At 41.9% G+C, this 26,204-nt stretch overlaps 1 protein-coding gene across 4 annotated transcripts in view; it reads left to right on the top strand.

Moving 5' to 3' along the window:
• The window catches only part of LOC115153087 (echinoderm microtubule-associated protein-like 4), an 89,780-nt gene that overhangs the window by 18,936 nt on the left and 44,640 nt on the right, over window positions 1-26,204 (top strand). The window contains exon 1 of one of the 4 annotated variants that reach the window (XM_029698137.1): window positions 14,783-15,439. The exons of 1 other annotated variant lie outside the window; for it this stretch is intronic. In XM_029698137.1, coding sequence (XP_029553997.1) covers window positions 15,361-15,439 — 79 coding nt within the window. In that variant the 5' untranslated portion in view covers window positions 14,783-15,360. Of the gene's footprint in view, window positions 1-14,782; window positions 15,440-26,204 lie in introns of those variants that run through there. 2 more of the 4 variants (XM_029698136.1, XM_029698139.1) reach the window with 2 other exon arrangements.

Below are 26,204 nucleotides of genomic sequence, written 5' to 3'. Positions count from 1 at the left end.
TACCTCATTCTCAGCATTCTGATCTCTTTGTCCCATGAAGCCAATAAACTTTGATTTAGATTTGAAGTGACCTTGAGCTGATATAACCCATGCTATGAATTTTAAAATAAATAAATAGATTTTAGAGTACAGTCTGGTATTATATCAAATCCTTGCAGCGGTGAGTCTGCTTTAACATTTCAAATACATACTATAGCTTGGATCTGAAAAAATACAATGCCTGTGCCCTGGTCTCTGTTCAACCAAAATATAGTGACTCAGCGGGGTTGTGGCTGAAGTTTAAATTATGTTTTGATGCTTTTTGCAGATATTCTGTTTTCTTTGTTGTTTTTTTTAGTTATGGAGGGTGGTCGGAGCACTCGCAAACAACTCTTTAGGCTAGGGGGGAGAGAGCTCTTTCTCTCTGACTGAGCCCTGGTCGTCGGCATTTTTTTTTCTGATGTACGGTAATCCGTGCAACCTCAACAACCCCTCTCCCTCCTTCCTTCCCTCCCTCCCTCCCTCCCCCAGTTCCCAGGGTCCATGCTGCTTTTCCTGGAATTGGAGGCAAGCAGGAACACACAGCTTCCAGATTCCTGCTTCTCTCTTCCGTTCTCTGCCCAGGTTTTGAGGGTAATTGTTATTTTTCCCCTTTTGTTTTTATTTTTTTATTACTTGGGTTGGAAAGGCACAAAAGACCAAGATACAGGCAGTTAAACTAGGTGAAAAAGCTGGTGTCTGCGTGCTGCAGTCAGTCAAAATGACAAGTGTCGGCTTGTCAGTGTGTCAGTTAGTGATGTTTCAGTTGTACCACAACCCTGGATCCAGGCTCCTGCTGCTTTTAGAAGGCTGTAATACAGGGCCCTCCAGAAACACACACACACACAAACACACACACACACACACACACACACACACGTCTTACTTCCTCACACACACCTGCTCATGTACTTACGTGCATATGTTAATGCGTACTGACGCACAGACCCAGCATTTGAGTGTGTGTGTCAGCAAATTGCATGGTGGTCTAAAACTATACTGTGACTGAAATAAGGATCTGATTCAGAACAAAACCGGTATAGAAATGGATTTGATTAAGACCTCCCTCAGTCTTACACACGGTTTACATTTAAACATTTATTTCTGCTTACTACGATTACATTGCCGTGTCTTTGATTTACTGATACACACACTAACAGAGAGACTATATGTTTGTGTGCGTGGAATTGTGCCATGTCATGAATTGCAGGCACTGGTTGTGTGTGTGTGTGCATGCGTGTTTGTGTAGTAGGCTTATCGTATATAAGGATAAACGGGGGGTTTTGGAAATGGCCACATTTATTGGAAGTTTTTCAGTACATTTGAATATTTGTAGCTACCTTTTAAAATAAATACCTGCAGCCAACTGGTGCCATCATATTTATACTGTTTATCATAGAAAGAATGTAGCCAGCTACATTTCATAATGTTTTTCTTAAAGTTAATCTTGCATTTTACCGCAGAAAGGTTGGCTGGCTACACCGAGAAAAGTTGGCTGGCTACACCTGTCTGCTGATAGAATGCCTGTTCGGGAATTCTCATGGACAAATGCAACTGAAGCACAAAGTTAGTCTGATGCCAAGCAGATATTTCAGTAAGAAGTATTTTACATCTGCATTTACAAAACGCAGCAAGTTATTTTTATGCTTTCAAAATTCTGACTTAACCTTACATCCTAAGTTTAACTTGCTAGTTAATCAAAGTAAGTGCCTGAATTAATAAAGTGATGGGGAATCATATTTTGTTAGCTTTCTGCCGTGTTTGAGAAGTCAAAGACCATTGCGTGAGTTATTTATACAGCTGCCGCTATCCTGATTTCCTTGCGTTTTTTCTTCTTCTCTCTTCTCGGGCCATCTTCTCCGAGCAGGACAGTTGCCCTAGCGACTACAGACTCCACACAAACACAGCGTGTAGTCTACATATGCTGCTCCAAAGCCAGTACTGTTCTTCCTTCAGACAAGCATGCGTTGAAACTTTGTTAATTTGCACAATGTCGCTCGCTCTCACATTCGCTTGTAAATGTCCAAACTCACCAAAAATGACATGCTGTAGCGCCTACCTAATATATAACTTTATGAGCTGGAGTGCCTCTTTGCAATTAGTTTAGTTTGCGCTCGTTAGCATATTTGGCTACAGACTCCATGGAAATTCTCTACTACTAATATTCTGGTAATAGACGCACAATGGGTTTTTTTGCGCGGGGGGGTTTGGCTGCCCCTGTGTACTAAGCCAGTAATACCATATATCCCGGTATGATAGGACGGTATATCGATATGAAAATCTGGATACTGCCCAACCCTATTGTGTAGTAAAACTGCCCTATCTCAGTACTGCGGCATTTTGTGCTGTGTTGTATAGCTGTGTGTGTGTGTGTGTGTGTGTGTGTGTGTGTGTGTGTAATTTACAATGCTATGCTTGCTTTACTTGTCTGTCAATGTTTCGGCGCTCTGGGAGACACAGACACGTGTAGCGGGCCTCCTAAGAACATGTCTCAGTCTGTCCAACACATATGGTTACCGACACACATTACTCCCCTCCCCCTCTCTTCCCACTCCTCCTCTTCCCTTTCAACCTTCCTTCCAGATCCTCATGCAGGCATTCCCCAATCGAAGGGTGCAACCTCTGACACGTTACTTTTCCTAGGGAACTGTCATGTATCCGCCCCCGACTCCCCCGGTCTGTGTCTCATAAGCGCTTCATATCACTCGCTCCTTTTTTCCCCCTCTCACACCGTCTAATATGTGATTTCCACTTCATTTCAGTGCTGTGCAGTTACTGTCTCTGAAACATGCACACGTGTATGCAAATGGTCTGCTGACAAATACAAACAAGAAACGGGTTCACTCTCACACACAGAGATGGTAGTATACAGTACCTTATCCATGGGGTAGTGGAAAGACATTAGTGTCGTGACTCCATGCCAGGGCCTTCCTCCTCTGGGCTTGAGTGTTTTACTGGAAAGGGCGCCATGACACTTCATTGAACCAAGGCCCTGTGCTCTGGCCTTGTAGCTTATAATGCAGCGTGGGTGAGAGATGGTGAAACTGGCACCACTAGGGCTGTGGCGGTCACGAAATTTCGTCAGCTGGTGAATGTCAAGCAAATAACTGTCGGTCTCACGGTATTTGAAGTTAGTTAACGTAAACACATTTAGCGTCTCATGGCTTCTACACATAGCCTACAAGCCACTTAAAAAGTAAGAAATCCATGTAATATAGCCAACACCTTCACAATAAATCCATTATTTTAGACGGGTCTTAACCTCTCTGGCGCAGGTGGGACGAATTCGTCCCACCTACGTAACAGCCACCTGAATTCAGTGGCGCGATTTTTGAATCGTTTGAAATACTATTACTTCAATTTCTCAAACATATGACCATTTTACAGCTATTTAAAGACAAGACTCTCCTTAATCTAACCACACTGTCCGATTTCAAAAAGGCTTTACAACGAAAGCAAAACATTAGATTATGTCAGGAGAGTGCCCAGCCAGAAATAATCAGACACCCATTTTTCAAGCTAGCGTAGAATGTCACAAAAACCTAAACCACAGCTAAATGCAGCACTAACCTTTTATGATCTTCATCAGATGACACACCTAGGACATTATGTTATACAATACATGCATGTCTGTTCAATCAAGTTCATATTTATATCAAAAAACAGCTTTTTACATTAGCATGTGACGTTCAGAAAAAGCATACCCCCCGCAAACTTCCGGGGAATTTACTAACAGTTTGCTAAATTACTCACGATAAACGTTCACAAAAAGCATAACAATTATTTTAAGAATTATAGATACATTACTCCTCTATGCACTCGATATGTCCGATTTTAAAATAGCTTTTCGGATGAAGCACATTTTGCAATATTCTAAGTACATAGCCCAGCCATCACGGGCTAGCTATTTAGACACCCGGCAAGATTAGCCTTCACCAAAATCACATTTCCTATAAGAAAAATGTTATTACCTTTCTTGTTCTTCGTCAGAATGCACTCCCAGGACTTCTACTTCAATAACAAATGTAGGTTTGGTCCCAAATAATCCATCGTTATATTCTAATAGCTCCGTTTTGTTCATACGTTCAGGTAACTATCCAAAGGGTGATGCGCCGGCGCATTTCGTGACAAAAAATTTCAAAATATTCCATTACCGTACTTCGAAGTATGTCAAACGCTGTTTAAAATAAATTTTTGGGTATGCTAGTGGGTATGCTAGTTCTGAGCATCACATGCTAATGTAAAAAGCTGTTTTTTTATATAAATATGAACTTGATTGAACAAAACATGCATGTATTGTATAACATAATGTCCTAGGAGTGTCATCTGATGAAGATCATCAAAGGTTAGTGCTGCATTTAGCTGTGGTTTTGGTTTTTGTGACATATATGCTTGCTTTGAAAATGGCTGTGTGATTATTTTTGGGAGGGTACTCTCCTGACAATCTGTTTTTTGCTTTCGCTGTGAAGCCTTTTTGAAATCGGACAGTGTGGTTAGATTAACGAGAGTCTTATCTTTAAAATGGTGTAAAATAGTCATATGTTAGAGAAATTGAAGTTATAGCATTTTTTTAGGTGTTAGTATAGCGTGGCGCGAAATACAATTGGATATTGGTGAGGCGTTCCGCTAGCGGAATGTCTGTCCCTAACAGGTTAATGTAGCTTTAGTTGTTCTACAAACATTGGGCTATATGTTTTGATGTTTAATACATTGTAAGGCTGCATGATGAGATTCTAATGATTTTAGGAAAATGTTGCTTGAAAGGCATGAGCTCTGCTTTGTTCTTTGCTCAGGCTGTACACACTCCAATAGTCTCTCATTCACAATTTGACAAGCACTTGATAATGCCTCAAATTTTAAGGCGGCATCCCCTTTATGGTTGTAATGCACCCTAAAAAAATCCATGCCTTTTGTGGCCCAGAGTGCTGCGTTGTGCCCTTCTCCCCGAGTGTGCTGCGCAATCTGAAGCGCCTCTCACTCACATGGCTCTGTCACGTGATCAGGTCTTTCTCTCAGGCTACAAGTGAAGACAGACACATTGAGGACGTAACTGTGCACGTCCTTATCCAATTCCGAGGTGCATATTGACGATACTGGAAGAACTGTCCACATTTACTTTTCGTTAGCCAACAAGATGAGAGGCCTAACGAACAGCAAAATCACTAGCCTATGTCAGTCTACTTTCCCCCATAGTACAAAAATCGACCTATTCTATTATGAAATAATCCAAACATAGTCTGGGACAGTTGTGGGATGCGATAAATCCCAAATGAATACAACCACTAGCATCTCAAAACCTTTTTTATGCAATGTGGCTGACGCAACAGATCAGAAAGTATAGCATAAAATGTTGATAAAACTATTAGGCTATTTCTTCACATAAGCGCAGCAATGCGCACATGGCAGTAGGCTATAAGCGTGAATGTTCCATTAGCAGAAAACACCATTATCAAACGTGACCACAAATGCAATCATACATGTAACGCTTTTATTATAAAGGTGCATTTTTATGGTGAAAATGATCTTCCCCAAACTTGAAACTCATGCGCTGCTTATATATGCCAGTTAGGCTCTACACACCTTGTAAAGCAGATTAATGTGCTTCATTTTAAGAAGTTATTTGGCCACTTGAGTTGTGATACAAACCTTAATAAAGCATATGGGCTAGGCTACATGAGGTGTGCGACATGATTAGAAAAGTCGCAAAAAAAGGATTTTTTTTCTTATGCGTTGCATCACTCACAAGTGATAGGCTAATATTGTCACCCATCAGACTATTCTTGATTTAATCTTGTCTTTACATATGCTAAATAATATACAGTACCAGTCAAAAGTTTGGACACACCTACTCATTCCAAGGTTTTTCTTTATTTTGACTATTTTCTACATTGTAGAATAATAGTGAAGACATCAACACTATGAAATAACACATGTAGTCACGAAAAAAGTTTTAAACAAATATATTTCATATTTGAAATTCTTCAAAGTAGCCACCTTTTGCCTTGACAGCATTGCACACTCTTGGCATTCTCTCAACCAGCTTCATGAGGTAGTCACCTGGAATGCATTTCAATTAACAGGTGTGCCTTGTTAAAAGTTAATTTGTGGTATTTCTTTCCTTAATGCTTTTGAGGCAATCAGTTGTGTTGTGACAAGGTAGGGGGGTATAGATAGCCCCATTTGTCCATATTATGACAATAACTGCTCAAATAAGCAAAGATAATTGACAGTCCATTATAACTTTTAAGACATGAAGATCAGTCTGGAAAATGTCTAGGACTTTGAACGTTTCTTCAAGTGCAGTTGCAAAAGCCATCAAGCGCTATGATGAAACTCTCTCATGAGGACCGCCACAGGAAAGGAAGACCCAGAGTTACCTCTGCTGCAGAGGTTAAGTTCATTAGAGTTAACTGCACCTCATATTGCAGGTCAAATAAATGCTTCACAGAGTTCAAGAAACAGACACATCTCAACATCAACTGTTCAGAGGAGACTGCGTGAATCAGTCCTTCATGGTCGAATTGCTGCAAAGAAACCACTACTAAAGGACATCATTAATAATAAGATACTTGCTAAACCCAAGAAACACGAGCAATGGACATTAGACCGGTGGAAATCTGTCCTTTGGTCTGATGAGTCCAAATTTGAGACTTTTGTTTCCAACCGCCGTGTCTTCGTGAGACGCAGAGAAGGTGAACGGATGATCTCCGTGTGTGTGGTTCCCACAAGGTGAACGGATGATCTCCGTGTGTGTGGTTCCCACCGTGAAGCATGGAAATGGTGTGGTGGTGCTTTGCTGGTGACACTGTCAGTGATTAATTTATTATTCAAGGCACACTTAACCAGCATGGCTACCACAGCATTCTGCAGCGATACAACATCCCATTTGGTTTGAGCTTAGTCCCACTATCATTTGTTTTTCAACAGGACAATGACCCAACACACCTCCAGGCTGTGTAAGGGCTATTTGACCAAAAAGGAGAGGGCTGGAGTGCTGCATCAGATGACCTGGAATCCACAATCACCCGACCTCAACCCAATTGAGATAGTTGGGCTGCAGAGTGAAGGAAAAGCAGCCAAGAAGTGCTTAGCAAATGTGGGAACTCCTTCAAGACTGTTGGGAAACCAGGTGAAGCTGGTTGAGAGAATGCCAGGAGTGTGCAAAGTTGTCAAGGCAAAGAGTGGCTATTTCAAGAATCTAAAATATATTTTAAAATATATTCTAAACCACTTTTTTTTTTGGTTACCTGATTCCATATGTGTTTTTTTCATAATTTTGATGTCTTCACTATTATTCTACAATGTAGAACATAGTCAAATTTAAAGAACCCCTTGAATGAGTAGGTGTGTCCAAACTTTTGGCTGGTACTGTATGTGTGACATGTTTTGATTTAGAAAGGACCATTTATCATGCACCTGTATCGAAACAGGGGCAGCGGGAAAAATACATGTAATTTATGCACTTAAATAGCAAATGGAAGACTCTCTTTTCCCCGTGGTTTATTTTCATGCCAGCCAGGTAGGCTATAGTCCTGTTCTAAATGTGCTTAATATTAGGAAAGTTGAGAAATAAATATAGTAGGCCTAGCCTATAGAAAGCTGATGGGAGCCTCGTCTTTTTATTTGAGGCCATCACTCTGTTTTCTCCCGTTATTCCATAGCCCATAGAAATGATCATGGGCTCTCATGAAGTGTTTTAATTCGATTTTTGAATACATTTGCATCGATGTCAGAGTGATTAGAGGGACGATAGAGTGCTGAGTACCAGGCAGTTAGCAAGTTTGGTAGGCTATTCATAACCAGCAGCATCAGAGCTTGGAGAAGCCTAATTACCGTGACTGAAGTGGACGTGGAATTTGACTGCCTTCATGACTCGTGACCGTATTACCGCCAGTGTGGCGGTAATACGGTCACCTTAACAGCCCTAGGCACCACTCCCTTGGGCCACACATCTTGGAAGTGTCTTATTGTTTCTTATCCAACCGAATCCCAATTTGAGGTTTTTAAAAGCTGTCACTAGTACCAGTCATAAGTTTGGACATAGCTACTCGTTCAAGGGTTTTTCTTTATTTTTTACTATTGTGTACATTGTAGAATAATGAAGACATCAAAACTATAAAATAATATATATGTAATCATGTGGTAACCAAAAAAGTGTTAAACAAATCAAAATATATTTGAGATTCCTCAAAGTAGCCACCCTTTGCCTTGATGACAGCTTTGCACAGTCTTCGCATTCTCTCAACAGCTTCGTGAGGTAGTCACCTGGAATGCGTGTCCTAACTTTTGACTGGTACAGTATATATGCCCCTGTGGCTATGGGACCTTTCCCACTGTAACCTCATTCATACAGTCCCATTTGTACCACATTATTGCCAGGATAAGCCTTTTTTACCTCTCGTGCACATGCCAGTAAGTTTAAGAGTGGGAGTAGTCGTGGGCCGATGACAGACTATTTTAATAAATCAATTGCATATACACCATCACAAAGAAATCCATTATTCATTTGTTTAGGCAGGTCCTAAGAAGCATTATAAGACTAATAAAAATGTATTTTCAAAAGATTAGAATGGCATATTCTAAGTTTATTTATACTACTGGTCTCTGCAGGCTATAAGCCTACATGGCTGTGCCATGCAAATTTGAACCAATAGTTTTATTTAGTCAACACACACACACACTCATGGGAATTGGCCTATGGATGGGACTAAATTTGAAATGTTGCTTACAGAAGAAATATGGAATGTATAACCATGGTAGCAGTTAAGTTTGGAGATTATGGGATAATGATTAGACCAATAGTGAGGACACAACAGTTCACGAGACTGAGCTCTGACATCATGTAGAGAATCTTGCTGTAAAGCCACTGTGTTCCAATTTAGGTACTTGTCAATGTCCAAATCTGCCATTTTCAACCCATATACTAGTACAAGTGTAAAGGGCTACGCTACATAACATGCTGTCAAAATGTTATGATCAGGGCTAATAAATGAGCCAACTAGACAAGATGATCATGAGCAGCACTCACCTCAACTTAGCTAACCTTTCCCCAGCCTAATTGTAGCCTATATCCAATTGAAGATTCAATAAAAAAAACAACTCTGACATTGATTTATCAAGACTGAAAGCAGTGTGATGGCACTGTCCCGAATCAAAACGGTGCTGAAATGATCACCTAGTTCAGGGATTCCCAAACTTTTTCACTCAGGCCCCCTTTCCAGCATCGTGTTCACACCCCTCTTGTTGGTGGAAAGAAAATTGTGCAGGTTTAAAGCTTATTTCCTGCAATTCTACACAATTTTTCATGGGTTTCAGAGATAATTTAGCATTTTTTAAAGATAATTGACTTGCAATTCTAGACACTTTTCCATGTCTAATGTACTTACAGTCAAACATTTGGACACCTACTTATTCAACGATTTTTCTGTATTTTTTACTATTTTCTACATTGTAGAATAATAGTGAAGACATTAAAACTACGATTAAAAAATAACAACATAATGGTAATCATTTATTTGAATGGTTAATCTGTAGTCAATTGATAAACTCGGTAAATCAAGATGTAGCGTAGGCCTATTTACAATACAGTTGAACGCATACTCAATAGGAGTTATTGAGTATGCGCTTGTTTTGGCTGATTTCATGGGGATTTCTTTTGCCCTTCCATTTATTTTGGAACTTATTTTATTGTACTGAGTAAGTCTCTTCTTTTTATAAAAGTGTGTGCTGTCTCTTTAAGACCCAGGGTGTTATTCACACAGGCAGTTCCAGTCTCATGCAAAGATGGTCTTGACTGGGAGAGATGTGAGGTGGGGGAGACTAAGTGAATTAATAAAGTTTTTGGTGACAATCCGCTTTGAAATCAGCAAATTTTGTTATGGTTTGCATATTATCACAAACAAGGTACTAGGGTAGTGAATTTATGTTCGCTTCAGCTGTAAGCTAGCGAGGAAAGTTAGCCTATAAAGCTGAAAGTTACTGGTAACTTCTTCCATTGTAAAGTGTTCTAACCTGTAATGGATATTGTTTTGTGAACAGTACATTTTCAACATTTCTACAGGCCATGTAGCACTATTCAAGTGTGTTAACTTATGTGACGCATAACACGGAACCCAAACCGGCTGCGCGCGTGCGCCATCGTGCATACATTTATTTTGTCCCTCTACACCAAACGTGATCACGACACGCAGGTTAAAATATCAAAGCAAACTCTGATACCAATTACATTAATTTGGGGCAAGTCAAAAAGCATTAAACATTTATGGCAATTTAGCTAGTTAGCTTGCACTTGCTAGCTAATTTGTTCTATTTAGCTAGCTTGCTGTTGCTAGCTAATTTGTCCTGGGATATAAACATTGAGTTGTTATTTTACCTGAAATTCACAAGGTCCTCTAATCCGACAATTAATCCACACATAAAACGGCCAACCGAATCGTTTCTAGTCATCTCTCCTCCTTCCAGGCTTTTTCATCTTTGAACTTATATGGTGATCGGCATCTAAACTTTCATAGTATTACCCCGACGACCAGCAACGCAGTTCGTCTTTCAATCACCCACGTGGGTATAACCAATGAGGAGATGGCACGTGGGTACCTGCTTCTATAAACCAATGAGGAGATGGGAGAGGCAGGACTTGCAGCGTGATCTGCGTCAGAAATAGAAAGGACTTCTATTTTAGCCCTTGGCAACGCAGATGCTCGTGCACGCACGCGAGCGGTGTAGTCAGGGTATTTAGTGGTGATGCAGCCCAGACTCCTAGTGAATGCAGTGGATGGTTCCACAGTTCAGGCTAGAGTTAGCAATGAGTAAGTGGAGCAGGCAAGGTGCTCTCGCGTTATAAGGGACATCGGCTGCGCTAACAGACAGACTTGATCATCTCTCAATCAGTAGATGATGCGAGACACATTTGACAGAAATACCGAAAGTAACAACAAATTCTAGTACCGAACAGTTTTACTATCGAAAAGTACCGAAGTTTTGGTATATTGTGCAACACTAGGTTTGAAAGGTGTACAAGTGTTCTAATTACAGTTTTTCGGTTTGAAGTGTGTGTGTGTGTGTGTGTGTGTGTGTGTGTGTGTGTGTGTGTGTGCTCCTGTCATGTGTATACAAGGCCCTGCTCTGCTATCCTGCCACCTTTACTCTTTCCTGTCAGCTCTATTTTGGTGACTGTACTGCAGTTCCTCTCCACATTTAGGTTTGATCTCCCTTCAGATGGCAGTAAAAGTTCGAGCTAATGCCAGACGTTTTAAGTAGAGAGCAGGAACATTGATATACAGCACATTTTCAGCGTAATTGTTTTGGAAAAGTATTTTGGGAATGATTGCAAACATGGTCACAACTCCTCGTCTAGCTACCAAAGCATGCTGGGAGTTGTTCTGTCACATGTCTGAGGGGCCATCGGGGCTGACCTGACTTTACTGTGCTTAGGTATGAGATAAACCATCCCTTCCCGAGAACTCTGTGTGCTGGCTTTTGACCTCACAACAGTTCACCTGTCTGTCACTTAGGCTTGGGCTGTATACCGTGTATACTGGGGTATTTGGAAATAGCCACGGGATGGTTTTTCAATAGCATCAATACTGTTCAAACTATTTATTTTGAAGTTTTTCCAAGACATTTTAATATTTGTTGCTATTTTTTTTTTAAATCCGATCCCGTTCTTATTTCAACTGTCACATTATTTTACATTATAAACCTTACTTCCCCAGCACAGTTGAGCCAGTCCCGTTTCTAAATAGCACAACAAGAGAAAGCGTGAGCAGGTGAGTGTAGAGAAAAAAAAACTAAAAATCTGTTGCAGCACTGTCTGCTGCTAGAATGCCCAATCCTGAATACTCATCCGACTGAATCCGTCTCATGCAACTGAAGCACAAAATTTGTCTGACGCTGAGCAGAAATTACAATAAGAAGCATTTTAGATCTGTTTTTACGAAAAGCAGCAAGATATTTATTGTGTTTTTATATTTTCTTCCTGTCTGAAAATTATGCGTTAACACGACCCCTAGTTTAACTTTCTATCTAAGTTGCTGAATTAATAAGGTGATGGGGCATCATATTGTTACATTTCTTCTGCTTTTGAGTAGACAAAGCTCTTGGATTGAGTTATTTGCACAGCTGCCAGTGCCATCTTGATTTCCTTGCGTTTTTTTCTTCACTCCATTCTCTGCTCCTCCCTCCTTGGAGCAGGCAGGCTCGTTGCCCTAGCAACTCCAGACTCCACACAGATGCAGTGTGTAGACAGGTGCTGGAGAGCCAGTACTGCATGCGTCAAAACATAGAAAATTAGCAAAGTGTCTCTTGTTCACATTCACTTGTAAATGTACAAACTCACCAAAAATGACATTCGGTAGCTCCTACCTATATAACTTTATGAGCTGGATTGCCCGTCTTTGCAATTTTCTATTTATTTTCATTTGCGCTCGTTAACGTATTTAGCCTTCAGCGTCCATGCACATTTGCTATTACTTGTGCTAATTTTGTTAGCATTCTGGTAATGGATGCCCAATGGGTTTAAAAAATATCTGTTTGGCCCCCATTTGTGTACTAAACCGGCAATACTGTAAATTCAGGGGTGAGAGAAGGAGGTTATGATGGATATGAAACTCTGGATACTGCCCAACCCTACTGTCAAGTGTTAAAGGCTCATTACTTCTCTGGAGGACAATTGCAGTGTCCCAGTTGGCTACCTCACCTTTCACACCACTGATACTGGCCCCGCCTCCTTTCACCTGTTCTATTAGGTAGCAACACATCTGCCATGCTGATCCTCAACACTGGAGCTCCCCAGGGGTGCGTGCTCAGTCCCCTCCTGTACTCCCTGTTCACCCACGACTGCATGGCCAGGCACGACTCCAACACCATCATTAAGTTTGCAGACGACACAACAGTGGTAGGCATGATCACCGACAACGACGAGACAGCCTATAGGGAGGAGGTCAGAGACCTGGCCGGGTGGTGCCAGAATAACAACCTCTCCCTCAACGCAACCAAGACTAAGGAGATGATTGTGGACTACAGGAAAAGGAGCACCGAGCACGTCCCCATTCTCATCGACGGGGCTGTAGTGGAGCAGGTTGAGGGCTTCAAATTCCTTGGTGTCCACATCAACAACAAAATAGAATGGTCCAAACACACCAAGACAGTTGTGAAGAGGGCACGACAAAGCCTATTCCCCCTCAGGAAACTAAAAAGATTTGGCATGGGTCCTGAGATCCTCAAAAGGTTCTACAGCTGCAACATTGAGAGCATCCTGACCGATTGCGTCACTGCCTGGTACGGCAATTGCTCGGCCTCCGACCGCAAGGCACTTCAGAGGGTAGTGCGTACGGCCCAGTACATCACTGGGGCAAAGCTGCCTGCCATCCAGGACCTCTACACCAGGCGGTGTCAAAGGAATATATGCATAGTCCCTTTAAACATATCTACATGTACATACTACCTCAATCAGCCTGACTAACCGGTGTCTGTATATAGCCTTGCTACTCTTATTTTCAAATGTCTTTTTACTGTTGTTTTATTTCTTTACTTACACTTTTTTTTGCACTGTTGGTTAGAGCCTGTAAGTAAGCATTTCACTGTAAGGTCTACACCTGTTGTATTTGGCGCACGTGACAAATAAACTTTGATTGGATTTATTCATCCATTTTGTGAGAGAACCCCATCCCTGTCCATACCATGAGTCATTGCAGAGCGCATTATAGAAATCTATTGTGGGAATGGCTTCCCTTTTCTGTTTTTCCTTCAGGCTAGTCACCTGTCCCTTTTCTGGGGTTTTTTCTCCTTCCAACTTGTCAGAGTGCTATCTTGAAAGAATTCTCTCTTACATTTTCTATTTCTTTCTCTCTCACTCCCTTTTTCTCTCTTTATCTCCCTCTTTCTGTTCTCTCTGTCCTCACTCTCTCCCTGTCTGGCTGTGCCCTGCGACAGTGCCCCATTCACAAACAGTGGAGAGTTAAATGGTTCACTCTGGTTTGAAACCCGCCATCGGCTGGGACCCGCTCTCCCTCCGAGCCTCAAATTCACAAAACCCTGCCTGTGTTGTTTTTGAATGCTGGCCCACTAAGGCACAGGGCTGAGGTTCGGTTTCAACTGTGTTCTACGTAGCTAGCAGGAGTTAGGCTATGCACACATGTGCGGTCTTAAAGACCCACGTACACGTGAACATGGTAATGAAGGTTCTTCAGAATGCCTATATACACACATGATGCACTCTGTTCCACCCAAACGTTGATACATTCTTAGTGAAAAATAGACATGAACACACTGAATGGGTTTCTATCATAGTGCTCTCTGCTTCCCACTCAGACCGCGTAGTTTGGCTGTGCTCCTGCGTTCATGTGAGGAACAGTGGGTTTCATTTCGACCAGACCAGGATTTGATCATGGAGTTTAAAATCTTATTTTACATCATCTCAAGGAACATTCACATCATATCATTGTAGTTCCAGAGTGATGTTATAACCTTGACGTAAATAAGATCTAGGAATTCATTTATTGAATTGCCAAGTTCCTAACCCTAAAGGTGGCATAGTGATTAGGGTGGTACGGTTCTTGTCAGACGTAAGGTAGGTTAAGTGGGTATGATGACCGTATAAGACTGTCAGTCCTGTAAGGTGACTGCTGTGATAGTGAGAGGTGTGTGAAAGTAGTCTGTGAGACGATGGGTAAGCAGGAAGAGGGAGAGAATGAGAGGGGGAAGGGAGTAGGGTATAGGGACTCCTGCAAGGCTCCTGGGGGAGGGGAATTTGACACTTCTACATGGTCTACCTTCCTCCCTGTATTTCTCCCTCGTTCTCTCTTTCTCTATTTTCAGGAGCTGTGTTGCTGTCAGAGCTCCAGAGGTTAAAAATGTGTGAGGCAGCAGCTCGGCTTTAGCCACTCCCTGAGCCAGTCAAGGTTTTCTTTTTAAAATCTTTATCTCCTCCTCCTCCTGCCTCACTCTCGTGCTCATTCACTCTGGGCTTTGTGTGAGCGTGCACCGGTGTGTGTTAGCGCATGTCGGAGAGAGCAGACCCAGACGAGAGAGAACGAGGGGGAGACCAAAAGCATTCTCTGCACACAGACAACCAAGAATCATTCTGTCTGCTGTCGAGGAAGACTAGTACCCGGATAGAAAAAAAGTAACAAAGGAAATAGACTCGAGAAGGAGAGAGTGAGGAAAAACTGGACTGCCTAAGACGACGAGAGGAATATTCTATCACTCACTCACACGTGTGTGTGTGTGTGTGTGTGTGTGTATACAGTCACACACACACTCACACTCTCAGACAGTAAAAAAGCGAGGAAGGTGCCAGGATCTTGCCAAAGAGGTGTGCGCGTGTGTGTGTGCAGCGAGAGGAGAATGGAGGAGGGCTCGGTGTCTGTGGCCCCAGCATGCAATTCTACAACCACCAACACGTTGCTAAACAACCACTGCGCCGGTAACCTACTGTTCTGTAACCGTACTACAATAGCCTTCATCGCCCTGCTTTGCTGTAGTATTGCTTTTGTTACTGTTCCCAGACAGGGTAAAGGAATCAAAGTTTGGAGGTTAGTGGAGCGCCAGCTCCATGTGGAGGTTCATTGACGGGTGTGTGTGTGCTCTATGGGGTTTCCCCCAGCTACGCACTTGAGGTGGCGTTAGATCCAGAATCTGTCTTCTGCAATACAATAGTGTCTGTGTGGTTTACCAGAAATAGCATGTATGTGGTTCTAACATAGAATACTTTAATGACTTTCTAAGTGTGCGTTGGTCATATACTGTGGTGGGTCTGTAGTCAAACTATAGAAGTAGGAAAATGTGTGTAATATGTCTGTGTGTGGCTGCTCATTGACTTTTTTTTATCCATAGACTCTGGCCCACACAATTACCTCTGCACTCTTTATTGTCTGTTTGGATCGTTATGACCTTTTTTTTCTCCAAGCCATTCACTGTTCATTCAGAGAGCTCACCCCAGTGAGACTGCTGCTGATTGGTCTGAGGAGAGGACTGAGACAGTATAGCTGTCTAGATGTCTGTCTTTATAGCAGGGAGGATTTGAATCAGCGAGAAGAGTGAGAGAGGTGGATGGATTGAGTGTATTTATTAAGGATCCCCATTAGCTGCTACCATGGCAGCAGCTACTCTTCCTGGGGTCCAAACACATTAAGGCACTTATATCACACACAAAACAAAAGATAAACAGTACATCAGATAACATTATTACACCACTACATATCTATAATACAAAATGTAATACAACGATATTACAATGTGCGTGTGTCTGTACCTGTGTGTTTCTTCACAGTATCCGTTGTTCCATAAGGTGTATTTGTATCTGGTTTTTAAAATCTGATTCTACTGCTTGCATCAATTACCTGATGTGGAATAGAGTTCCATGTAGTCATGGCTCTATGTAGTACTGTGCGCCTCCCCTAGTCTGTACTGAACTTGGGGATTGTGAAATGACCTGGTGGCATGTCTTGTGGGGTATGCTTGGGTGTCCGAACTGTGTGCTAGTAGTTTAAACAGACCGTTCGGTAGGGCTGGTCGATAAATCAATAATTATCGAGGTAATTACTTCCCTGCAATAACGATATCAAAACGTTTAGATTCATTTTAGATAATGTCGATATAGAATAATTAGGTACAGCAGTCCATTTCACCTCTGTGACGCAGCAGGAACGTGCGGAGAAGTGACAATATGCACGTGGAGAGGTATACGCCCACTAAAAACCACTTAGCACCTCGAGTGATGGAGTAGCCACTATTAACCACGAAAAATGAGTGATGTAGGAGAAAACAATGGCAGTGATAGCCATGGAGAAGGAGCAGCTTCCAACAAAGAAAATATTGATAAAAAGGTTTAACCCCTCTTGGGTAGGGGGCAGTATTTTGACGTCCGGATGAAAAGCGTGCCCAAGTAACCTGCCGCTTACTCAGGCCCAGAAGCTAGGATATGCATATAATTGGTAGATTTGGATAGAAAACACTCAAAAGTTTATAAAACTGTTAAAATAATGTCTGTGAGAATAACAGAACTCATTTGGCAGGCGAAACCCTGAGGACAAACCATCCAGGGGGGAAGAAAATTGAGGTCATAGGCTTTTCCAATGGTTTTCTATGGGATACTATTATCATTAGGAACCTGGTTGCAGTTCCTATGGCTTCCAGTAGATGTCAACAGTATTTAGAAATTGTTCAATGTTTTTCTTTTGAGAAATTAAGAAGAAGTCCTATTCATTCTGTCACTCCACTGTTTTGGTGCGCGTGAACAGGAGAGCGCTCCACATTGTTTGTATTCGGTATTAGAAACAGTTTATTCCGTCTTAAATTTTATAGATTATTTACGTTTAAGGGTACCTGAGGTTGAATTAGGAACGTTGTTTGGACCAAGTTTACAGGTAACTTATTAGATACTTTGTAGTAGAGGTCGACCGATTTATGATTTTTCAACACCGATACCGATTCTTGGAGGACCAAAAAAGGCGCTGCCGATTAATCGGCAGATTTTTTATTTTTTTGTAATAATGACAATTACAACAATACTGAATGAACACTTATTTTAACTTAATATAATACATCAATAAATAATGAAACATGTTCAATTTGGTTTAAATAATGCAAAACAAAGTGTTGGAGAAGAAAGTAAAAGTGTGATATGTGCCATGTAAGATAGCTAATGTTTAAGTGCCTTGCTCAGAACATGGGAACATATGAAAGCTGGTGGTTCCTTTTAACATGAGTCTTCAATATTCCCAGGTAAGAAGTTTTAGGTTGTAGTTATTATAGGACTATTTCTCTCTATACGATTTGTATTTCATATACCTTTGGCTATTGGATGTTCTTATAGGCACTTTAGTATTGCCAGTGTAACAGTATAGCTTCCGTCCCTCTCCTCGCTCCTACCTGGGCTCAAACCAGGAACACATCGACAACAGCCACCCTCGAAGCAGCGTTACCCATGCAGAGGAAGGGAAACAACTACTCCAAGTCTCTGAGCGAGTGACGTTTGAAACGCTATTAGCGGTTACACCAGCCTAATCTTGGGAGTTGACAGGCTTGAAGGGGTGGGTATAATTTGTGGAACGTTCCAACAGGAATATGTTCCAAAAAACGTAAAGTAAAAGGTTGCCAACCAACAACGCATACAAAGTAGCAACGCTTTCAAACCTAGCTAACTAGCTGCCGAATAGGCATCAACTCACCACGTAACTTATTCTTAATGTTTGTCCATAGGCAAACAGACATGTGAGGAGAGACATTTTTCGGAATAAACGTGATGAGTGAAAAACGCAATGAAATAGACCACTCCCTACCCGTTATCTTATTCTGCCGCTATACAACTTTGTATGCGTTGTTTTTGGAAACCTTGTTATTTACGAAGTTTTTGGAATAGATTCCTGTTGGAACGTTCCACAAATTATACCCACCCAGGTTGAAGTCATAAACAGTGCAATGCTTGAAGCACAGCGAAGGGCTGTTTGAATGAATGCTTACGAGCCTGCTGCGGCCTACCACCGCTCAGTCAGACTGCTCTATCAAATCATAGACTTAATTATAATATAATAAACACACAGAAATACGAGCCTTAGGTCATTAATATGGTCGAATCCGGAAACGATCATCTCGAAAACAAACGTTTTTTTTCTTTCAGTGACATACGGAACCGTTCCGTATTTTATCTAATGGGTGGCTAAGTCTAAATATTCCTGTTTGGCATTGATGTTTATGGTTAGGTACATTGGTGCAACGACAGTACTTTTTTCGCAAATGCGCTTGTTAAATCAACGCCCGTTTGTCGAAGTAGGCTGTGATTCAATGAAAATTAACAGGCACCGCATCGATTATATGCAACGCAGGACACGTTAGATAAACTAGTAATATCATCAACCATGTGTAGTTAACTAGTGATTATGTTAAGATTGATCATTTTTTATAAGTCTGATGCAAGCTAGCAACTTACCTTTGCTTCTTGCTGCCCTCGCGTAACAGGTAGTCAGCCTGTTAATCCTTGTGGAGTGCAATGTAAGGCAGGTGGTTAGAGCGTTGGACTGGTAACCGAAGGTTGCAAAAACGAATCCCCTCTGAACAAGGCAGTTCACCCCCGTTTCTAGGCCATCATTGTAAATAAGAATGTGTTCTTTATCTGACTTGCCTAGTTAAATAAAGGTGTAAAAAAAAAAAGAAATCGGCAAATCGGTGGCCAAAAATACCGATTTACCGATTGTTATGAAAACTTGAAATCGGCCCTAATTAATCGGCCATTCCAATTAATCGTTCGACCTCTACTTTGTAGGCATGTTGGGCGAGTTGAAACCGGTGTATTTCTGAATCAAACGCTCCAAATAAATGGACACTTTTGGGAAATAAAGGACATTATTGAACAAAAGGACCATTTGTCATGTTTCTGGGACATTTTGGAGTGCCAACAGAAGATCTTTAAAGGGAAGGCATCAATTATATCGCTATTTCTGACTTTTGTGTCGCACCTGCCTGGTTGAAAAATTATTTTGATATTTTTGTATGCGGTGCGCTGTCCTCAGATAATCGCATGGTGTGCTTTCTCCGTAAAGCCTTTTTTGTAATTTGACACAGCAGCTGAATTAACAAGGAGTTAAGCTTTATTTTGATGTATAACACACATTTTCAAGAATGTTAAATATTTGAATTTAGTATTTTTGAATTTCGCTATCTGCAATTTCACCGGATGTTGGCCAGGTGGGACGCCCACCTGCCCATAAAAAGTTAAACTGTTTCAGTAATTTGCTAGTGGTTTGGCTTTTTGAAGTCCGACAAAGAGCAGAGCGATGCTTGGTGCAAATTGTGCCGTAGACAGGTGGCTACGAAGTCTGGTAATACGACAAACCTTTTTCAACATCTGAAGCAAAATCACTCTTTGGAACATGCAGGAAGTTTGATTTTGCGCCATGATATTGATAAACGCCCCTCAAGCACCAGCCAATCTAGGGATGTTTGTTGGTTGGTGATGTGGACACCAAGGAACTTGAAACTCTGTCGAGCAGCAGCACGACCAGGTGGACTGGGGACCGCAAGGAGTCATCAGGCCAGGTAGTCCTGAGGCATGGCCCTAGGGCTCAGTTCCTCCGAGAGAAGAGCGAGAAGAGAAAGTTAGAGGGAGCGTAATTAAATTCTCACAGGACACCGGATAAGACAGGAGAAATACTCCAGATATAACAGACTGACCTTAGCCCCCGACACACAAAGTATTGCAGCATAATTACTGGAGGCTGAGACGGGAGGGGTCGAGAGAGTACCGGGTCTGACCCTCTTGCCTCCAGAACTGCCTGAATTCTTCGGGGCATGAAAACGTCACTCAATTGGTATCCAGGGACCTAACGTGGGCCAGGACAAGATTCCCTCTGCCACCAGCCTTCACCATTGACACCAGGCAGGATGGGGCCATAGACTCATGCTGCTTACGCCAAATCCTGACACTGTCATCAGCATGACGCAACAGAAATTGCGATTCGTTGAACCAGGCAATTAAAAAAATAATAATAATAATTCTCCCCTCCTCAAATGTCCAGTGTTGGATCGTGTGCCCACTCAAGCCGCTTCTTGTTTTTAGCTGATAGGAGTGGAACCCGAGGTGGTCATCTGCTGCAATAGCCCATCCGTGTCAAGGACCACGTGACTCACTGTCTGTAGGAGCGACCCATTTTCATGAACCGGGTGGTGTACCTAATAAACTGGCCACCGAGTGTATGTCAATGGATTCATTCCAAGCAGCAGAAGTATGAGGGAGCATGTGGCAAGGGTACAAGAAGGAAAGAAAGACAGATTCTAATAAAGAGAGGGATGGAGAGTGATGGTGTGAGAGCGTAAGATGAGGAGAGTGATGATTGACCTTGTCAATGCATGGCTGTGCTCCCACATGTCATTATGAAAGCTAAAAACTCAGACTGAAGTGTGTGTGTGTGCGTGTGCGTGGTAGCTTGTCTGTGTTTGTGCATATGTATTATTTTTTTTGCTTACTGTAATACTATCTATTGCCTGAGGCTGGGATCATGAATCTGCACATAGGTGCACACTGCTTTCCCACGTTCTCCTACTGCCCCTCCTTAATCTCCTTAATCTCTCCCTCTGTGTGTGTGTGTGTGTGTGTGTGTGTGTGTGTTTGTGTGCGTGTGAGAAAGAGCGCGCGTGTGTATATTTTAACACGCTGAACCCAGTCCCAATGCAGACTCCGTCCCAGCGTGTCCAATGAGATGACCTGAAGGCATGGTTAAAACCGATACTGAGTCCCGAGTGATCTGACACTGTCTAGCATACTGTGTGTGTGTGTGTGTCTATACATGGAGATATACCTCAGGGGACAGAAGCACAAGGAATGACATGTGAATATGTAAATACAGCATGGCTGTCCCTCCTTCATTAAAACCTACAGTATGTGAAGGAGTGAGAGACGAAGAGATGGAAGGAGGGGAGGGGAGGGGGGGGAGTGGGTCCTCCAGTAGCAAATGTCTGTCAAACACTAATAGGACAGTAACCTGGGCTGGGAGAGAGTGACTGCAAAATGATTCCACATAAAACCAGGACAAAAGAAGACTATGATTTGGGGAATTTCATGAAATGTAATCCATTGAATGTTCCTTTGGAAGAACGATTGTTGACATATATTTGACATTTTGTATCTAAAATCATAATTGAGAAATATTTTCTCAAAGTTGGCATATTTCTGACATTTTGGCCTTACCCAGGCCTCTTTTAAGACACCATAATGTTTCATCTGTAGGTGCAACAAAGCAACAATTGGTGTCATATTAAGCTTTACCATTTGCTCTATAATATGAGTAGTATTTTTATTTCAATTGCCTTGGCTAACGAAATACTCCTCAGTTTCATCAGCTGTCCGTGTGGCTGGTCTCAGACAATCCTGCAGGTGAAGAAGCCGGATGTGGAGGTCCTGGGCTGGCATGGTTACACGCGGTTGTGAGGCCGGTTGGACGTACTGCCAATTTCTCTAAAACGACGCTGGAGGCAGCTTATGGTAGAGAAATGAACATTAAATTCTCTGGCAACGTCTCTTGTGGACATTCCTGCAGTCAGCATGTCAATTGCATGCTCCCTCAACTTGAGACATCTGTGGTGTTGTGTGACACAACTTCACATTTAAGAGTGGCCTTTTATTGTCCCCAGCACAAGGTGCACCTGTTTAATGATCATGCTGCTTAATCAGCTTTTTTATATGCCACACCTGTCAGGTGGATGGATTGTCTTGGCAAAAGAAAAATGCTCACTACCAGGGATGTAAACAAATTTGTGCTCAAAATAAGCTTTTTGTGCATATTACATTTTTGGGATCTTTATTTTAGCCAATGAAACATGGGACCAACACTTTACATGTTGCATTTTATATTTTTGTTCAGTGTAGATCAGTGGTTCCCAAAGTGTGGGACGGCTTTCAGCAGACTCTTGAAAGTTGTAATAGTAGATTGTAGGCGGTGTACCGTATGCCGGGGTATTTGGAAATAGCCACGGAATGGTTTTTAGTGTTGAAACTACTTTTTTTTAAATACATTATAATATTTTTAGCTATTAAGTAAATACCTGCAGTCAACACTTTTACATTTTGCATTTCAGTGTATTTTATCTCTGATCTATAAAGATATGTAGTAAAAGTATTGTTGTAACTGTGATGTTTTGTTATTAACAAGATGGCAGTGATGGATAGCAGAGTCTCGGTAAGTATATATATTTGATTGATGTGTGGGGTGTTGTTCCCTGTCCATGTTTGTGTGTTGTGTGCTACCAGCTCAGTGCTGTAATACATGCTATGGTTTCACATCAAAGTCAGTATCAAAGGATGGCTAAAGAATAGAGTCTTCAGTGAGTTTACACTGTAGCCTACACTCCCACTGAAATTCACACCCTCTGGCTGCTTGATTCAGCCCTGTATCACATCTAAGCAGGGATTTCAGTTACTCTGGATAGACGACGAATTATGTCCAATAATGAGGTCAAAGCCTTTCACCCTGCAAGGAGAGGGGGCACATGTTTTAACAGTACAGTACAATATAGACTGACGGAGAGCAAGAATGAAAAAGACGGAGAAACGTGCCCAGGATTCACGCACTGAGCTCTTATCACAGCTGTGTGGATGAGCGTGAGTCTGTGGGCGTGTGCGTGTCTGTGGTCTCCCTATCAGACAAGATGAGTAGTCTCAGCACCTTAGCTCTCTCAGACCCTCTCAGGTCTTCTCTCAATGAGGAAGCATTTTTTAACTGTTAGTCTACACCTGTTGTTTTACGAAGCATGTGACTACTAACGATTTGATTTGATTGGTCTCTGTTTCGGATTGAGTGACTCTGCTCTCTGCTGGTCTCTGATAGTGGTCTAGTTGATAGCTTTGTACTAAGGATTAAGCTATTTTCCCTGGCTTTGTCTTAGTCTGTTTGATGGCTATGTGTTGGATTTACATTCCATGTAAGAGTAGATTGGTGTATGGCTGTGTATTCTCTTGAGAGCCAGGTCTGCCAAAGGCGGCCTTTCTCAATAGCAAGGCTATGCTCACTGAGCCTGTACATAGTCAAAGTTTTCCTTAAGTTTGGGTCAGTCAGTGGTCAGGTATTCTGCCACTGTGTACTCTCTGTTTAGGGCCAAATAGCATTCTAGTTTTGTTAATTCTTTCCAATGTGTCAAGTATTATATTTATTTTTCTGATTTGGTTGGGTCTAATTGTGTTGCTGTCCTGGGGCTCTGTGGGGTCTGTTTGTGTCTGAACAGAGCCCCAGGACCAGCTTGTTTAGGGGACTCTTCTCCAGGTTAATCTCTCTGTAGGTGATGGCTTTATGGAAGGTTTGGGAATCGCTTCCTTTTAGGTGGTTGTAGAATTTAACTGCTCTTTTCTGGATTTTGGTAATTAGCGGGTATCGCTCTAATTCTGCTCTGCATGCATTATTTGGTGTTTTACATTGTACACAAAGGATATTTTTGCAGAATTCTGCATGCAGAGTCTCAATTTGGTGTTTGTCCCATTTTGTGAATTCTTGGTTGGTGAACGGACCCCAGACCTCACAACCATAAAGGGCAATGGGTTCTATAACTCACTATCTCTTTTTTTTCAGAATCACGTTTATTCGCCAAGTACATTGACACAGTTTACATACATTAAATACAATATAAAAAATAGCTAAATGAGCAAATGTACAGTATAAATACACTCTTACTCTCACTCTCTTTCTCTCTCTCTGCCACTGTGGTCTACGGCTGCCCAGCCATCTAGGGCACGGTAACTGCCCACTACCTCTGCTCACTCGGTCTGCGTGTGTGTGTGTGTGTGTGTGTGTGTGTCATATTACTACCATTCTGTGCACATTCTTAACCCCTTTTTTTATTACCTTTATTGGCCAGAAACTGCTCTTTGAGCTTATAGTAAAGGTTAGCTTGATCTGTTAGCATCACGAACATTGTAAAAATGGTTTGGCCTTTGGATGAGCTTTTATTGTTTACCATCATTGAATCCACTTTTTGAGTTCGGGGTTAAGTGTTCTCATTGTTTAACTTGTTAATACTTTGCTCTAGACTTTTATGACTGTAGATGTTTTCTCTTTGGCACTTTTTAATTGTGACTGTGTCTGCACCTTGTTTTTTTTTGTGTCGGGAGGGAGTTCAAATTCCTTCTGAGTAGAGAGGAGGGTTCATCAGCACCCCTTTAACAGGCAAGCCTTAGCGATGAGGCCCTCTCACTGTCTTCACTGCAAATTACCCCAATTCCATCCAGCAATCAGGACCTAAACCACAGATGGGCTTGGCAGCAGCCCTGAGCATGAAACCCACTTCTCACAAATACTGAGCAGTTGAATTTTCCCTGTATTTATATTGTAGAGGCATGGACTACCTTCATACCATGCCTGTGCCATCCTGGGATATACGGTATTACCGGCAGTGCACACAAGGGACACTTTTTTGTTGTTGTTCAAACATAAAATGTCAGAATGCTAACAAATGCTACGAAGACAGAAAACCCAGCTCATACAGTTATGCAATTATCTCAAAACACAGTTTGCAGCATGCACAAAACAAGTATTAGACCACAGGGATCTTAATTCAGGAAGGGATTGTCTCTACCCCTGTTACCAAGCTTGATCTAGCACTTAAGCTAATATTAGCCCTCTGATTTACAATGAAGAGCAAGACGTTCTGGGCCAGCTGCAGCTTAACTAGGTCTTTCTTTGCAGCACTTGACCATATGACTGGACAATAATCAAGATAAGATAAAACTAGAGCCTGCAGGAATTGTTTTTTTAGATTGTGGTGTCAAAAAAGTACTACAGACAGACTTCTCCCCATCTTTACAACCATTGGATCTTTGTTTTGACCATGACAGTTTACAATCTAAAGTAACACCAAGTAATTTAGTCTCCTCAAATTTCTCAACAGCCACACCATTCATTAACAGATTCAGCTGAGGTGTAGAACTTAGGGAATGATTTGTACCAAACACAATGCTCTTAGTTTTAGATATTCAGCACTAGTTTACTACTGGCCCCCCATTCCAGAGCTGACTGCAGCTCTTAAGGGTTTCAGTAACTTCATTAGCTCTGGTTGCTGACGCGTAAATGGTTGAATCATCAGCATACATGGACACACATGCCCTTGGCAGGTCCTTGGTAAAAATAGAAAAGCGAAGCGGGCCTAGAGTGCTGCCCTGCGGTACACCACACTTTAAATGTTTGACATTCGAGAAGCTTCCATTAAAGAAAACCCTCTGAGTTCTTTTAGAGAGGGCTCTGATGCCATGATATGGCAGTGGTTGAAAAACCATACAACATAAGTTTTTTCAACAACAGATTATGGTCAATAATATCAAAGGCTGCACTGAAATCTAACAGTACTGCTCCCACAATCATCGTATTATCAATTTCTTAGTAATTTGTGTCAGTACAGTACATGTTGAGTGCCCTTCTCTATAAGCATGCCGAAAGTCTGTCGTTAATTTGTTTACAACTGTTTGCTAAGAGCTGGCAGCAAGCTGATACGGCTGCTGTTAGAACCAGTAAAGGCCACTTTACCACTCTTTGGTAGCGGAATGACTGGCTTCCCTCCACAAACACTTTTCTTTAGGCTCAGATTAAAGATATGACGGATAGGAGTGGCTATAGAGTCAGTTATCATCCTCAGTAGCTTTCAAGCCCTCATGCCTGTGTTTTCCACTCTTTTTCACTTCCCATATCTTTTCACAGTGGGGCCTTAGGGAAGTC

This window comes from Salmo trutta, chromosome 18, assembly GCF_901001165.1.
Source record: "Salmo trutta chromosome 18, fSalTru1.1, whole genome shotgun sequence".
NCBI lineage: Eukaryota > Metazoa > Chordata > Actinopteri > Salmoniformes > Salmonidae > Salmo > Salmo trutta.
Note: the sequence above shows the minus strand (reverse complement) of the source record. Positions and strands in the feature narration are given on the sequence as shown.